The sequence below is a fragment of the Rhea americana genome, unplaced genomic scaffold (genome assembly GCF_003343005.1).
Source record: "Rhea americana isolate MKP2758 unplaced genomic scaffold, rheAme1 scaffold_142, whole genome shotgun sequence".
In the NCBI taxonomy this organism is placed as follows: domain Eukaryota; kingdom Metazoa; phylum Chordata; class Aves; order Rheiformes; family Rheidae; genus Rhea; species Rhea americana.
Genome location: NW_028185506.1, coordinates 1,747,668 through 1,761,378, shown reverse-complemented (window position 1 = coordinate 1,761,378; position 13,711 = coordinate 1,747,668). Strand labels below are relative to the sequence as shown.

The 13,711-nt window shown below is 47.1% G+C and overlaps 1 protein-coding gene across 1 annotated transcript; it reads left to right on the top strand.

The window, feature by feature from the left end:
- The first annotated feature begins 229 nt into the window (after positions 1 to 229).
- On the top strand, positions 230 to 13,346 carry ITFG2 (integrin alpha FG-GAP repeat containing 2). Its single transcript, XM_085298851.1, has 12 exons — positions 230 to 506; positions 2,321 to 2,416; positions 2,873 to 2,914; positions 3,727 to 3,910; positions 4,231 to 4,370; positions 4,808 to 4,956; positions 6,169 to 6,263; positions 8,242 to 8,295; positions 9,954 to 10,045; positions 11,327 to 11,444; positions 12,087 to 12,260; positions 12,438 to 13,346. The coding sequence occupies exons 1-12, from the start codon at positions 396 to 398 to the stop codon at positions 12,584 to 12,586; spliced, it is 1,404 nt and encodes a 467-aa protein (XP_085154977.1). The 5' UTR covers positions 230 to 395; the 3' UTR covers positions 12,587 to 13,346.
- The last annotated feature ends 365 nt before the right edge of the window (positions 13,347 to 13,711 follow it).

Sequence of the window (13,711 nt, the reverse complement as noted above, 5' to 3'; positions counted from 1 at the left end):
CGAGAGAACCCCGTTTGCTCTGTGCCAGCCTCGGAGTGGCGCTACACTTGTCCGTAGGGTATAAACTCAGATCTTTCAAAATGCAGGCAGGCAGGAGTTCCCTCCCTCTCCTCAAGCTCCATCCGCATGCGCCAGGCCCAGGCGGCAGGAGCGCAGGGGCACTGCGATGCGCGGGCGCCTGGCCACGCCCTCCAGGCGCATGCGCGGGCCCCTGGCACCGCCCAGAGCCTGGCACGGCTCTCGCGGCTGGCGCGGCCACGTGATTGCGGCGCGGGCGTGCTCCCCAAGCCGCCGTCCCGCCCCCGTTCCGTTTGGAGCTACAGGGCCGCCTCAGCGTCACCACTGCGGCAGCACGGACAGCGGGCCTGGGCGCCGGCTAGAGGAGGCCCACCTCTATGGTCGGCGGTGGGATGCGGTCCGTCAGCTACGTACAATGCGTGGCACTCGAGTTCAGCGGGAGCCTCTTTCCGCACGCTATCTGCCTGGGAGACGCCGACAATGACACGGTCTGGGGACAGGCGGCGCCGCGGCGTTGGGAGGCGGCGGTGGCTCTGCGGGCAGAGCGGGCGGGGCCTGGTTTGGCCTCGCCCCCGTGCGGGTGGAGCGCTGCCGGCGGCTCAGGGGCGCGCTGCGAGTACGGAGCAGGGCGGCTGATGGCAGCGGCGCGTGCCCGGGCAGCGGGAGCGCGGCCGTTAGGCCCGTGCCGGGCGGGGCAGTGCCAGCAGGCCAAGGGAGGCGTTCTTCCCTTCTGCTCCCTCCCAGCTGGCGTCGTGAGGCCGCAGCTGGAGTGCCGGGTCCAGGCGGGGACAGACCAGTGGAAGGCTGGCAGTGGACTTGAAGATGCTTAGGGGGCTGGAGAATGTAGCATGTGAGGAGAGACTGAGGGAAATGTACTTGGTCAGTCAGCAGAAGATGGAGGAGGGGAGCTTATCACTATCCACGACTACCTAGTGTAGTCGTGGAGAAAACAGAGCCAGGCCGTTCTCAGAGGTAATACAGTGACAGAACAAGACAGAGCAATCACAAGTTGCAACAAAGAAAATTAAAGAGGAGAGGGAGGGGAAGTCTCCCTACGGGTGATGCAGCGCTGGAAACGATGCCTGGAAGAGGCTGCAGATCTTCTATTATTGGAGCTTGACAAAAGCCTGAGCTAATGTCAGAGAAGCAGGAGTTGAAACAGATGGCATCCAGGGGTCACTTACAAACTGAATATTTCTGTGGTTCTGGGCTACGACTGATCAGTGCTTGCATCACCATTAGACCTTCTAGGCACCCTTGATGTGGACACTGGATGTTGTACAGCCAGCAGAGAGCTTTTGCTTCCAAAGAGTGTCACACTTCTCCATTGGTAGGGATATGGAGGCATGGGGAGACTATTGGGACACAGTGAGGCACCTGCAGGGAACAGGATTGGGTCTCTGTGTTTCTTGATCCATGTGCTTGATGGAGGTGCATCAGGAATGTTGCTGTCAGCCCCACAAAGAGTTGCTTCTGCTTATGTTGGGTTTAATTTGGCTGTTACTAGGAAGAGATTACTGCTCTGCCTGATTTATGGAACTGTCCCTTTTTCTCAACAACCAAGTTCTATCACAGCCTTACTGGGCAATCTTGAAAAGTGCAGTGGCTAGCAATGCAGTGGGCAGCAAAACAGTTTTTCCTATTACAATTTGTGTAAGGGGGGGAATGTATGGAGGGACTTATGAAATGCGCACAATTTAAATATACAGCAACATGATGTGGAAGATGGAATAGCTGGAGTAGGGTCATAAGCTGGAGGAAGTCCTGACTTTTCAGGAGCCTTCTTTTCAGAATAGATCACCRTTCTGAAAAATCTTAGCCACTTCAGTGAGACAGAACACCTGGTGTAAGCCTATTGTGAGTGCTTTTGCAATTTCTTTCTCAATGGTTATGTTTTCCTTATTGTCATCAGCTTCCTCAGAAGAATCAAGAAAGATCAAATCAGTCTAGATTGAAGGATGCAAGGTGGGGTGATGATGATGGTTATCAGAGCAGATGTTTAACAATTGGTGACAGAACTCTGAAACAATGGCTAAAGAAGCAATGAATAATAAATTGTTGTTATGAGGGGCTCTAAGAGCCACTCTCTCACCCTTTCAACTACTAGAGTTAAATTATGGTGTTCCCCCCCCTCCGCCTCACACATTCTCTGTTGATTCATAGCTCTCTTTTTAACTCTTGTTTCACTTTGCTGATTCTTCCTACAGAATGTTTTTAAGTCTGAACCTTGTAATTCCTGCTGGGCTGGGAATGTTGTATTGCTGTGTAAGTTTCTTTTTACTAACCCAGTTCTCTTGTCCAGCTGAATGAGCTAGTGGTGGGCGACACCAATGGGAAACTCTATGTGTACAAGAATGATGACAGCAAACCCTGGACTGTGCGATCCTGCCAAGGAATGGTCAGTTGTGGACAAAGTTTTAAGATGGTCTGTGCCTTTTGGTGTATGTGCAACCTGTTGTCCTTGACTACTGCCTAGGAATGTGTAGGCCAGAGTAGAAAGGTAGCCAGAACTGGTTCATATAGTGATATAAGACCCTGCTTTTGCCAACAGCTAACCCAGTGGACTAGCTGTGAACCCAGCCTGAATAAACAAAGGAACTGTGCTTCTGTTCTGCCTTGATCCTGCTCCCAYGCACTGTGGATTTTGCCCCAGAGCTCTGGGCAGTTTTGTGGATCAGATGTGTTTCTGTCCCTGCCTCTGTTCTTCTTGTCCTTGAAAAGGCTGTTAGAGGTCAAGAGATTCTTTATGAGGAGAGGAGTGAGTAGGGTGTGTTAGCAGAGGTCTATCCCAAAGTGCTGCTTTGTGTTACCTTCTCTCATGTATCGACTCTTAAAGCCTTCTTTTTTCCTGCAGCTCACATGTGTTGGTGTGGGAGACATATGCAATAAAGGAAAGGTGAGAGCAGCCAAACCTTCCTGTCTGTAGGGCATGTGGGTGGTGTTCAGGAGTTTACAGTTATGACATATGCTGAATGTGGAGGAGGACAGGTGCATTCTGTCCAGGAGCTGCCATAACTCAAGAATTTTAGCACTACTCTTCATAAGAAAAAGGTTTCTCTGTTTACACATAACCCGTATGTGCCTGYGAGCCATATGCAGGCACTGGTAAGCAAAGAAACCTATCCTGCTTCAGGAAGCATTACTGATTACCAAGTCTCCTTATGTGAGCCCTGCAAGGCTTCTGTGGTTTAGGGGTTGCTTACTTTCCCCAGTGGGTTTTTCCCTGCTCTGTGATGGTCCCTGTTATGGACCATGGCYGTTCTGCCATTTGGCTATGTCCATTTAAGGTCACCCAAAAAAACTGAGCCACAGAACAGTCTAGACTCCCAAGCTAATTCCAGTGTGTCTTTTGCTGGATTGGTATTTCTGGGATTAATGCAGGGCTATCGAGTCCACAACTCCCAAGTTTAGGCACTCACCTAACATACTTTAGGTATCTGTGCTCCAGAGGACAACAGAATGGAAGTGAGGATTGAGAAAGCCAAACATTGTCTGCAGACTGCAAGTGCACATCAACCTACAAACAGGAATGTTCAAGAAGGTTGGACTCTGCAGGACCTGAGTAGTTTGTACGCTGACCAGAAACTTCACTGTTTCCTCTGTAGCATCTGTTGATCTTGATGGATCCACCCTTGTTTTTTCCCTTACCTTGCTGTGGGACAGCTTCTAGACAAGGAAAAATCAGAAGGTTTTTTCCTTCCCTCTTAGAATCTTGTGGTGGCAGTGGGTGCAGAAGGCTGGTTTCATCTTTTTGACCTGAGTTCTCCAGCTTTAAAACACCCAGATGCCTCAGGCCACCATGAGTTGGTGGCGGGAGCAGCAGAAGAGCAGAAGCCAGTGTTCAAGCAGCACATTCCTGCCAACACCAAGGTCATGCTGATCAACGACATTGGTGAGCAGGGCAGCTGGGGTGGGAATGCAGGGTGAGGGAGTTTGTGGGTGTGAGGTAGAGCTGGAAGGTAGAGAAAGTGTTCAGGTTTTAGGATGCAGAAGAAGTTGACCTGCTGAAGTAGATGCTCTAGCAAATGCAGCCAAGTACTTAAGAGAAGAGTGAGAACTTCAGGAATTTTCCTGAAGTGCAAGTTCTTGTTATAGATTTGGGATCCTCTGAGACACCAGCTGGTGGAAACCAGCACTGTGGTTTCTGAACGTTGGGGATTTGGGGCTGTGAAAACCTGAGAGAGCTCATCTGTCTCTTTGTATCCTCTGCAGATGGAGATGGGAAGTGTGAGTTGGTGGTGGGTTACACGGACAGGGTGGTGCGTGCCTTCCGCTGGGAGGACTTATCTGAGAGTTCAGACCACATCGCAGGGCAGCTGATTCTACTGAAGAAATGGCTGCTAGAAGGTCAGGTAGGAAACAAGATGCTTGAAGCTGAACATACCAAGTATAGTCTTTATGAGGTCTGCCAACGGAAGGGGCATAAAAATCTCAGTCCTGTGAGAAAGATTTTTTTTTGGAGAAGGGATGGCTTGAAAAGGGATTTTCCTAGCAGTTTTCGTGTGTATGCAGAACAGCTGGTTGGGATGGTCTGGGAAACAGTCATCAGCTCTCAGAGGACTCTTGAGAGCCTTTTTCACTGGGGTGTTCTTAGGTGGCTTCTGGTAGGAGAAGATCCCTTTTACTGTAATTCGGATATTTTGCCGCTCTAGCTAAATTTGTTCAGCCCCCTCTGAATTTCTAGTAGAAAATCTACTACCTTCCAATTTTGATACAGGAAGCACAGTGGAGTCCTTTGAGGTGTATGAAGTTCTCATTTTGACTCCATGTTTTTCCCGTGTCAGTACAGGTGGACAGCTTGTCTGTGAACCCAGGCCCTGATGGCTTGCCTCAGATGATGGTATCTCAGCCTGGCTGTGGTTATGCAATTCTTCTGTGCACCTGGGACTCTGAGCAGCAGCCCACAACAGAGGGAAGAGACAACTCTGCCCCAGGCAGGTGAGCAGCATATCTGCATGGAGTAGGTAAGGAGATTCTTCTTCAGAAGCCTATTGCAAGGGAGCACCATCACATCAACTTTCTACAGAGGGCTGCAGTTCATCTTCAGTGTCCTGCTCTGCTGCTGAGAGTCCATGATTTGTCCCAGTACCTTAAACTCATCTGCTCCCAAGTACCTGTGAACTCCTTTTCATGCGTCTATCACAGATGTATGCAGCTTTCTTTGTGTCTCACTCTTTATTCCCTAGGTTGTATAAGGAAAGTGGCAAACACAGTTTGCCAAGGCAAGGCAGTATCCAGGGCTAAGGCAGGAAGGAGAGCAGCTTGTATCCCCAGAGAAAGAGGAGTAGGTAATCTGGGGAGCTATTTAATGGTGGGGAGTGTGGTGACTGTTAGCTGGGCTAAGCCCAATGAGTCAGAAGTCCTGGAACAACACCGTGGTTTCACTGATTTCTTCCAGATGTGGTAGGTGGAAGTTTTCCTAATGAGGCTTCTGGCAAGTGCTGTAAATCACAACCAAAGCAGTCAGAATGACCAGGGAGGTTATTGTCCTTGGCGCTTCAGGGWCCCTTGTTGGGAACTGAGAAGTTCCTTGGGTCTTCTGTGAGACTTCAAGGCTGACGCAGAAAACTGTAGTAGGAGGCAATTTATTAGTAGGCAGCTTTGCTCTGAGCTGTGTGGCAAAGAGYTGAAGGCATTCATCTTGTCATTGTCCAGGGACAAGTCTTCTCCTTGGTTTATTAGAGACATTAGTAGACAAAGTACCCTTCTAGCCAGGACCTAGGCACTTGAGCCTGTTCTGCTCCAGGCAAATGTTTTCTTTGAGGGAATGGCAGCCAGGCTTACCTGAAAGTAATGGTAGGAATTACTTTTTTTCCCTTGGTTGGAATTGATTTTATTCACTGCCTGATTTTTGAGCTCTTTCCAGTTTTCTCATACATAAAATCATTCTGTTTCGTTTTTTAAACATTAGCAGTTTCCTTTCATACTTAAGGAGGTGTGCATTCTTTTTCTTAGTCTTTATCAGCAAATAATCCCTCTGCTAAGCCAGACTGATCTCCTCTGTCATTCTTTGCTGCTGAGTATATAACTGGAGAATTAGCCTGTGCACAGCCCCCATCCATTTCTGGACTTGGAGAGTTCTGGAGCGCATTGCTCATAAGTTTGCTCTGGCAGAGTCCCTAGCATGATGTCTGTCTCTCTTCTCTCCAGGGAGGCACCTGTTCGAGATGTTGTTCTCCACCAAACATCTGGTCGCATCCACAACAAGAATGTTTCCACACATCTAATTGGTAGCATTGGCCGAGGTGAGAAATTGGAAGCCTTGGGTCTCTGACCCAGCAGTTGTCCCTGATAGAATTTGTCAATGCATCAGTCCAGTATGAGGTTGGATTTCCTGTGGTAGAAAAATAATAACTCTAGGAGGTAGCTACAAGAACACAGGTTGCTCAGTTCGTGTTAGCCAGCCCCCGAAGTAGGACAGGTGGATGTTTGCATTCAAACTTCCTACAGCCCTTGTTCCTCCCAGAGTAGCTCTTAGCCTTCACCCCGCATAGCAGCTTTTCTGCAGCCCCACTGCCTTGCATTTACTCCATGCTCTGCTCCTGCAGACATCCTTTTTCCTTGTCTTTGCRTGGTTGCAGCTTATGCCCTCTTTTTACTCCTGAGATGTATCACCTTCTCTGCATTGCTTCATGTTCACACTTGCTTTTGTACTTTGCAGAGCTTGATTCCTGATACCTTTCCTCCAACAGTGATGTCCTGCTCTTCCCTTACATACATAATTCCAGTCTCTCCAGAGCTGTATGCTCTGGTGTACTCTGTCTCCAACCAATGTATTCCGTTCAGCTATTGTGCCTAAGCTCTCCACAGCTACTTGCTTCTGTCAGCCCTTATAAACACTGCTGTTTTATTTGGACATTTCCTCTGTGCTGCCACTTCTTCTGGACCCTGTTCTGGCAACTGTGGAGAGTGCAGTTCTCACACTTAGAGCATGTGGGGTTAATGCAAAGAGGCATGAGCTTCCCAGTATAGATCACTTGAATTCTTTGTCTGCAGCTGGCTGGAATCCAKCTGCATTTGCTCTGAGTGTTACTCCTGCAGCACTGTCTGAAGAGGATTTCAGCTGTTCTGGAGAGTTAGAGCTGGGGGAGATGGACAGCCAAAGGAATCCTGCCCTGTCCCCCCAACAAACACAGTAGTACCCTGTCCTCCCCAATGCCTAAGTCTCTTGCTCAGCCTGTTATGTTTTCTGCATCTCAGTTGCTACTATGAGCCCCATGGACACCAGGGCATGAAATTGATTGTTTCACTGCATGCAAAATGTCATACCTAATCAGAAGAGCCTGCAAACAAATGGAGGCGCACAGAACAAAGGATGAGGGAAGGGTGGGAAGAGCCTCTTGTGCTGAATCATCAGTAATGAAACAGCTAGAGTGCTATTGTGACAGCTCTATAAAAGTGGCACAGCAGATCTTTTTAATCGGGGTCTGTCTGGATGAATGTCAGTGAGAGACAATAGGACACCCAACCAGCTGACTGTTTCTGTTAAGATGACCAGCAGAAATAGGGCAGTCCTGTCATGGGAGGGTGCAAGGACTGTGTAGCATCTGACCAAAGTTTGCTGGGGGGAGACCACAGCTTCTGCACAGTTTTGCTCTAGTGACTACAGTAGAGGTGGTAGCATGGGTCTTGGAGCTTCTCTCCAGAGACTCATTCATGAATTGCCATGGAGGGGCTTTTGTGCTAACATGACTAATGCTTTGTCCCCTTAGTGAGGTCTGTCCTTGTTCCCTTACTCCTTCCTCAAACAGCTGAAGGCTAAGTTTCCATCCCTGAAAGAAATGGTGAAGGCACAGTTGTAATGCTGTTGGCTTCAGCTGTTCTCCACTTTGTCCCTCATGATGCTCCTGCCTCTGCTTTGGGCGTTTCTGGAGACTAGAGGGGATATAATGAAGTCCATTAAAACCAGAACCACCAAGGGCCTACAACAGACACTTATATGGCACAGATAAACTCCTAGAAGCAGGCAGCAGAACCAGACAGGCCTACTTCAGTGCAAACAAAAGGTTTGGTATCTTTTGTTTTGAGAGGCCAGTGCCCCACAGATAAAAGCTGTCAGGAAGTAGGGTTAGCTGCAAGACTGTGCAGATATCTTTTACACAAAATGTCGAGGCTGGGCAGAAAAGGAGGAAGAAGTATGGGTCAGCTTGCTATTTTGGATCTTTCCTCAGGAGAGAGAGGGGACAAGACTCATAGAAAAGTAATTCTCTTTTGCATTTACAGGCTGCTCCAGTGTGAATAGTGGTTCAGGCCTCTTTGCTCTCTGTACTCTAGATGGTAAGTCCTTTTACTGTCCTGGGAGAGGGCCCTGTGGGGCAGCCAAGGCCTGCCACTAATTCAAAGTAGGGAACAAGGACTCAGTGCTTTTAGTCTTGAAACATGAGGGAATCAGGCTTCAGAAACAGCTCCTGGATCAGACAAGAGAATTTGACGTTGAGACTCTTTCTGCCGATACCTGTGTAGGCATGAAAGCTAAGACAGGAGTGAAGGTGTGTGAATTCTCACTAAATCCCCCTTTAACGAGGTGTGTGATTGCATCTGTGTATCTGAGGATATRATAAATCTTGTGAAATTGAGCATATCTTTCTATTCGTTATCGAATTGAGTTCAGTATTGCACAGGTTTGTTCCCTCCAGGAAACCTGTGGTGTTTTCTATTGTTACTAATATCCAGCCTTCTGTCTTCCCTGACGCAGTTCTTTTATCTGTGGATTTCAAAGCATTTTACAAACATTAGTTACTCATATGACCCCATGGCCAATGGGGATGGAAGTATTAATGCTATGCTGCCTTGAGCAGCCTGGAGTATGAAGAGGTTAGGTCATTGGCCCAAAGCTCCACTGCAAGTTTGAGATGGAAGGTGAGACTAGAACTTGCATCTGCTGACTGCCGGTTGCCTACTTAATCCAATGATTAGACAGTTGTTCGAGATGTTGATTCAGCTGTGCCATTCATGTAGACGAGAGAATCTAAACCAYGGCAGATACGTATCCTTGTACTTGAAGGAATTTAGGTTGTTTCCAGAAGCAGTAAATGAAATTGAAGCTGCGCTCTGGATGCTCAGACAGGAACTGGCCTTACATAGGCCTAGGAGTCAGGTTCTCCAGGCTTGTACAAGGATTCTGTCCAAAAACCCATTGTATGATGACAAGATGCTGTGCTTCTGTATACCCAAATAGGCAGTCTGACAGATTTTGGCTGGAAATCCACCTGTCCTAAGATATCCAGCCAGGGACTTTATGATTATTCCTTGGGCCTGAATTCTGATGCTGCTGCATTGGGCAAAGCCCCCAACCTCACCATGGTTCACTCATGAGTCATACTAAGGCTGTAGTACACTATAAGAATGGATTTGTGTTTGTTCTGATCTGTCTCATGGCCACATGCCCACCACTGCCCTGTACCACCCCAATATCTCTCTGAATGATAGGAAAATGGAATGTGAGCTAAGTGTCCAGAATGGTTTTAGTAGCCAAGAGGCATGTCCGTGCTGTCAACCTGCCAATTCTTAGCTGATACCTACCAACATACTTCTCTGAGATTGCATGATCTGTGGGACATGGTGAGGAGCTTCTACTACTTCTACTTCTACAGGCAAGCATTGCCTGATGTGAGGTCTGTTGATGTACTGTATTCTGGGAGCCCATTTTGGGCAGTTTGGAGTACAATTCAATTAGCAAGGCTCCTGCAATTTTTCTTCTCCATCTCCATTTCCTGCTGGCAAGATAATGGACTGTCATACTTCCCTGAACTGAGGCTGTGCTGTATGTTATCAAGCACAGCCTGTACCATAGGATCAACTACATCTGAAGACCCTGAGTGTAGAGGGAGTATGCAGGGCCCAGTGCTAGTGGACATCTTGCTTTCTTGCTTCCTATTGATGTTTTCAAGACGATCTTTTTTTTTTTTTTTTTTTTTTTTTCCCTCCCCCTTCAGGGACATTGAAACTCATGGAGGGGGCAGATAAGCTGCTCTGGTCTGTGCAAGTTGATCACCAGTTGTTTGCTCTGGAAAAGCTGGATGTTACTGTGAGTGTGTTTGTTAATGGTGTTGGGAGGGAAGAGGGCAAGTGGGAGCAAAAACTCCACGTGGCTTGGCACATAAACTTAGAAAGCGCAGAGGGAGTATATCTTAGCTAAAAAAAAAATACTAGAATTGTCCCAGGATGATATGAAGAGAGCTCTGACTGTCCCAGTGCATTCCATCAGGWCATGCAGTCCAGGCATGTCAGTCCATGCACCTGCAAGAGGTTGAGCTGTGTCTGCCTATTTGACCCAGTGGTTTTGCTCACTGCTGATATACCTAATTGTCTACATGCTCTTAGGATGCTGGCACCAAGTTATGAAAGGAGATGTCTTGTTAACTTAATGTTCTGTTTTCTGAGTTCTGTTGAATGTTAGTATCCTTTCAGGGAGAATCCTGGTCAGAAATGATCTATGTGCAGACTTTTACAAAGAAGGCAAAATGGGGAGAGAAATGTTTATACATTTCCACAACAGCAAATATCCTAGAAAAGATGGTTTGGGAGTTGCTATATTGGGATTTTGTTTTGTTTTGTTTCTTTCTTTCCTTTTTTCTTCCCTGTTACGTGACCATTTTCTCTTAGGCTGCTTAATAAAGACATTGAGGAGAGTGACGGCTGTCTGGAATATTCAGAGCTCTCATAATTAATTGATTCAACTTTGGGGGATGGAAGATTCAGGCTTCAGGGTGCTGGAGGGACAGTATTTTCCATCCATTTGCTGGGAAACTTATATTTTGATGCATTTGGCAGCAACCACTGTTAGATCCAGAGTCCCAAACCATCTGCATAGTAGGTCTGATCAAGTCCTGTATTCCCTTACTCTGGAAACTCTCTGCGATCTGGTATCCTCAGAAAGTTGGGATTGGGAGGAGGTACCTGGTAGGCAGGAATGGGAGTTGGGAGTTGTTGGTGCTCTTGTGGAAGGCAGAGAAAGAAGCAGTGAAGAACCAAAGAAAGACAGAATAAAGCCCAAGGTGTAAGGAACTATGAGATGGAACAGTAGGTTTCCTCTCTCTTGTGTTTTATACTGTCGTATAGTGTTGCCTATTCATGCCTTCACTTTTCGGTCTGTTGCACAGAAAGCCTAGAAGCTTTTCCCAAAGGGAAGAGATTATCTGCCACTGTGGCTGTGAGATTACTGATTCCTCTATCAAGGCTCTGTATTGAACACATACTAAAGCAATGTGCCAGAATAGATGCTTCTCTCTCCAAGAAGGAAGGATTCCTGCCCGCCTCTGGGAATAGTTCGTGTCTGTGCTAAACAGAGATTTTATGGTTCTTGTAGGGCAATGGGCATGAGGAAGTGATTGCCTGTGCATGGGATGGCCAGACATACATCATTGACCACAATCGGACCGTCGCCAGATTTCAAGCAGATGAGAATGTCAGTGCATTCTGTGCAGGTGGGCAACTGGACTGCAAAGCCAGCCTCACAGCATTTCTCCCTCCAGGCTAATGTTCTTCTCTGGGAGACCTAAGACCCTTTGAATGTCTGCAGTGGGAGTAATTTCCTCGGGCATGTATAATGGAGGATGCCAAGCTAGTCTTCCCTCTGGTAGTATCTAGGAAAAGGAGTGGTGAAAAGAAGTGATGTTGGGCCGTGTCTGTAATGGAGAATAGTGGAGTCTTCTGGGGTTTTTTTGGATTTTTTTTTGTTTTCTGTTCTGTTTGGGAGCGTTCAGATGGTCTTTTGTCTCCCCACTCCTCTTCAATTTGCAAACTACTAAGCTATTGCCAGTAGAGGTGTGGAGCCCTATATAGCCTGCCTCAGCTTTGGCTTTGTTCTCAGATCTGCAAGAAGCAGCATGCAAATTCCCAAGCTCTATGCATTAATACCACAGTTCTAGAGACACTTGCCCATGGTCAGACTAGTAGGCATCTCTTGTATTATCTCAGAGGGACTACACATACCCAAGTTCATGTCTCTGCCACTTATCCTGGCTTCTTGATGCTTTCTGCTACAGCTTTGGTATCACATCATGCAAAGCTGCATGTTTGCTTTTTATGTCCTTTGTCCTGCATCTCCATTCTTTTGCTTTCTGCAGGTCTCTATGCATGCAAAGGAGGAAGCAATAGCCCATGTCTGGTTTATGTCAGCTTCAATCAGAAGATCTACGTCTATTGGGATGTGCAGCTGGAGAGAATGGAATCCACCAACCTGCTGAAAATCCTGGAGAGTGACCCAGAGTTTGGAGACCTCCTGCAGCAGCTAGGTGTAGGTAAGTGCAGAAAGTGAGAGGATTATGCATGAAAAAAGTGGAAAGGGGCTGTTGGCAGGTGGAATGCTGGACATTAGCATTCCAGATACTTCTTGGAAAGGAGAGTAATCTACTACCTGATGAGGATCCTTACCAATCATCTTTCTCTCTTCTTTTTTTTTTTTTTTTTTTTTTTAGAAAGAGGTGACATTTCTTCTGTTAAAGATCTGATTCACAAAACACTGTATTTTCCTGAGAAACAGCAGCAGAACAGCCCCTCACAGTGTCAAGACCATGCTGGAATAGATTCTTCTACCTCCTCCACTATCATCCATTGCCCCTTATAACCCCTTGACACCTTTCATCCCAGCTAAAACTCTTCATTGACTGGAATCAGGCATTCACATTGCATGAAGATCAGACTGCTCTTTCTTCCCTCTCTGTCAAGGCTTCCAGCTAGCTAAGAGTCTACAGGTCAGGATTTCAGGGAGGCAAGTGCTTGCCTTTTGGCTTGAGGCAGAGTGGCAAGTTAATTCCTTAGCAAAGGAAGTTACCAGGACAGCAAGAGTCCAGAGTTCTGTTCGTTGGTCTTCCATTGCCATGTTCTGTATTATTCAAAGTCCTTTCTGGGTGACTGTAGAGGAGCTCTGAGGACACAGATGAGAGAGAATAGCCAAGCTCAGTTTTGCTTTTAGCCTGTTGTTCTTATACTTGCTCTAGTGATAATTTCTGAGTTCCTAGTGGGTTCACAGCACAGGAGGGCAGATTGAGGTCTTGARTTGGGCAGTGGGAGAGGGCTTTCCGTTTGTCTAATATAGATGGGTTTCTTCAGTAGACCCAAGCATTGTTTACCTTTGTTCTGGTGCTCCCCTCCTGCCAAGCTGAGTTTATCACAAGCTGCCCTCTGTTCTGAAGAGCTTAGAACATGTGTGAGAACCACAGCTTGCACTGGTGACTTGTCAAGGGGTATCAAAGCTCCAAGAAACCCAGCTGTACTCAAGAAGCATTGATTGCCTTCATCTCCTTGGGCAGAGTGATCCCAGAGATGGTTGTGACTTAGCAAAGCAACTGTAAACTGGACAATAAAAGTAATTTGTCTTAACTGTGGATCTGTGGTGCAGTGATAGCTTGTCCATTCCATAAAAAGCACTGGGAATGCTGCGCTTCCCTCTTTCTATGGAAAGTTCCATGCTATTTTGAGTCCTTCACAACTGAAAGAGATTGGCTGGCAGAGATGCTCTGCTTACTGGCATGCAGAATATAGAAGAGGCCCTGGCTTGTCCAGAATGCTCATCTGTGATGGCCAAGGCAAGAACCTTGCCACATGCTGCTGGTACACTGCTTTCCAACCCCCATCTCAGCTTGCTGCTTGCCTATCTCAGCTTATTAGGACAGGAGCAGTAGGCTCACCTGCTATGTTGCATCCATTAGCTTTTTCTCTCATTTATGTGATATTCTATTAAAGATGCATA